The sequence below is a fragment of the Lotus japonicus genome, chromosome 6, assembly GCF_012489685.1.
Source record: "Lotus japonicus ecotype B-129 chromosome 6, LjGifu_v1.2".
Taxonomy (NCBI): Eukaryota; Viridiplantae; Streptophyta; class Magnoliopsida; order Fabales; family Fabaceae; genus Lotus; species Lotus japonicus.
Genome location: NC_080046.1, coordinates 52504329 through 52506188, shown reverse-complemented (window position 1 = coordinate 52506188; position 1860 = coordinate 52504329). Strand labels below are relative to the sequence as shown.

At 34.2% G+C, this 1860-nt stretch overlaps 1 protein-coding gene across 1 annotated transcript; it reads right to left on the bottom strand.

The window, feature by feature from the left end:
* Positions 1-300: 300 nt before the first annotated feature.
* LOC130723744 (auxin-responsive protein SAUR76-like) lies at positions 301-943 on the bottom strand. The gene has a single exon (XM_057574868.1). It carries the CDS (start codon positions 870-872, stop codon positions 495-497), a length of 378 nt encoding a protein of 125 aa, XP_057430851.1. The 5' UTR covers positions 873-943; the 3' UTR covers positions 301-494.
* Positions 944-1860: the final 917 nt, after the last annotated feature.

Here is a 1860-nt window from a genome sequence, read left to right as displayed (position 1 = left end):
AAAATTCTCAGGAAGTCATTTTTTTAACTTTAACTTAGACGTACACCTTTTGCATTATCATGTTCTTCCAGAAATTGATTTATAAAAATATAAGTTAACCTTAAAAGATGTTACTGATGACAATTCTCAAGGAAAAATACAAAACAAAAGTAAGAAAGAACACTACATTGAAACAAATTAAGCTTGTGCCACAGAATGACCAATCGTTGTTCTTTGATTAATCTTATTAGTAATGAACTTAATGATGACTACTATAATACAAAATTACAGTCACTAAAACGGATAACACATTATGTATACATATATATATATATATATATATATATATATATGATATAAAGGATATTATAATTAAGGGTTTGCTCCTAATAGCTTTAAGCTTAAGAGGCTTCGCACTCATCTTAATCATAACTAGAACAACAATTGCATTCGCAACGGAAAATATAACCGCTGCAGTAAATGCATTTGAAAATTGAAAACTCAGGAAGCATTATTTATCTGCATGCATAGAAGTCGACAAGTTCGTCCAACGAATCTGGTTGAGGATCAGCATTCTCCAGCATCCATAGCAGGTGCTCGAACAGGACAACCTCACAGGCCACGTTGATGGTGTCCTCCTCCTCCTCATTGGTCTCGCCGCGTGACCGATCCACCAGCTCCCGGAAGAGCGGGTGCCCGATAACATCGGAGCTAACAAGGTAGCGTCTTCGCGTCTTCCCCACCAGTACGGGACATAACTCCCGTTCTGGTGAGGAAGAAGAGGATTCATTGTTGGCGACGGCGCGACTCTGCTTGTTGTTGGTGCTGAAGGAGTTCCATTTCTTGAGCACTGACTTGAGCTTTGTTAGTTTTCCACTACCACCTCTGTTCATGTTGTTGTTTGGCTTGGAAGTTTCTAAGGAGCAGAGGAAAGGAAAGATGAGAAAATGAAATGAGAAAGTGAAGGGAAGGTTCCATTAGTATTTAAGAGAGGGGGAAGGATGAAATGGTCATACCACATCAATTAATTAAGAATGAGAAAGTGGCCAAAACGAAAGCTGTGCTTTTTGGTGGTTGTGAATCGTGAACCGTTGTTTGAACAAAGTTGTACTAGTGTTCTTGGTCTACTTCTCAATATTTTTTTCTCTTGTTGGTGTCTTTCGAGCTGTGTAGGAAGTATGTTATCTTGAATATAAGATGTTTGGTATTATTTAATTGGATGTGACCAGCATGAACAATGTACATGACTACATGCTATGCTGATTAATTAAGAGAAAGTTAAGTACTTTTCTAAATAATTAATTATATAATTATCGATCTATTTTCAATTGCTGTAGTTAATCCCTGTCTCCTACTTTGAAGGTGAAACTGGATTTACCATAAATGGACAAAGGTGTGGCTTCATCAATGACGTTATTAGATTTTGGAAAATGTTTTGGTAAACCGCTAAGAGGTTTAAACACCTAAAGTGAAAATTGAAGAAAAGAAGAAGAAATAATGATTAAAATAAAAAATAAGAAAAAAATTGGGTATGTACCGTCGTCTATCAGTGATTTATGTATCATCACCGATTAACTTTTTATTTATTTATATCAATTAAGGAATAGTTAATTGTAACCATTTAGGACAACAATAAAATCTCACTATTTATTATTTTTATTGGTTACATATCTTATAATTAGAAATAGAGTACTTTGTCTTTGTTACAGGAACTGAGGGTGCCAAATACATTTTTTTCTGTCTAGAATTTCAAATACTTGACCTTAATGAAGAATTAGTATAAATACATCGTGTTAACTTCAAGAGATCAACCTATAAATATATTTTATTTTTCACTTCTTTTTCTCTAATTATATTTTCTACTCTCTACTAAACATAGCA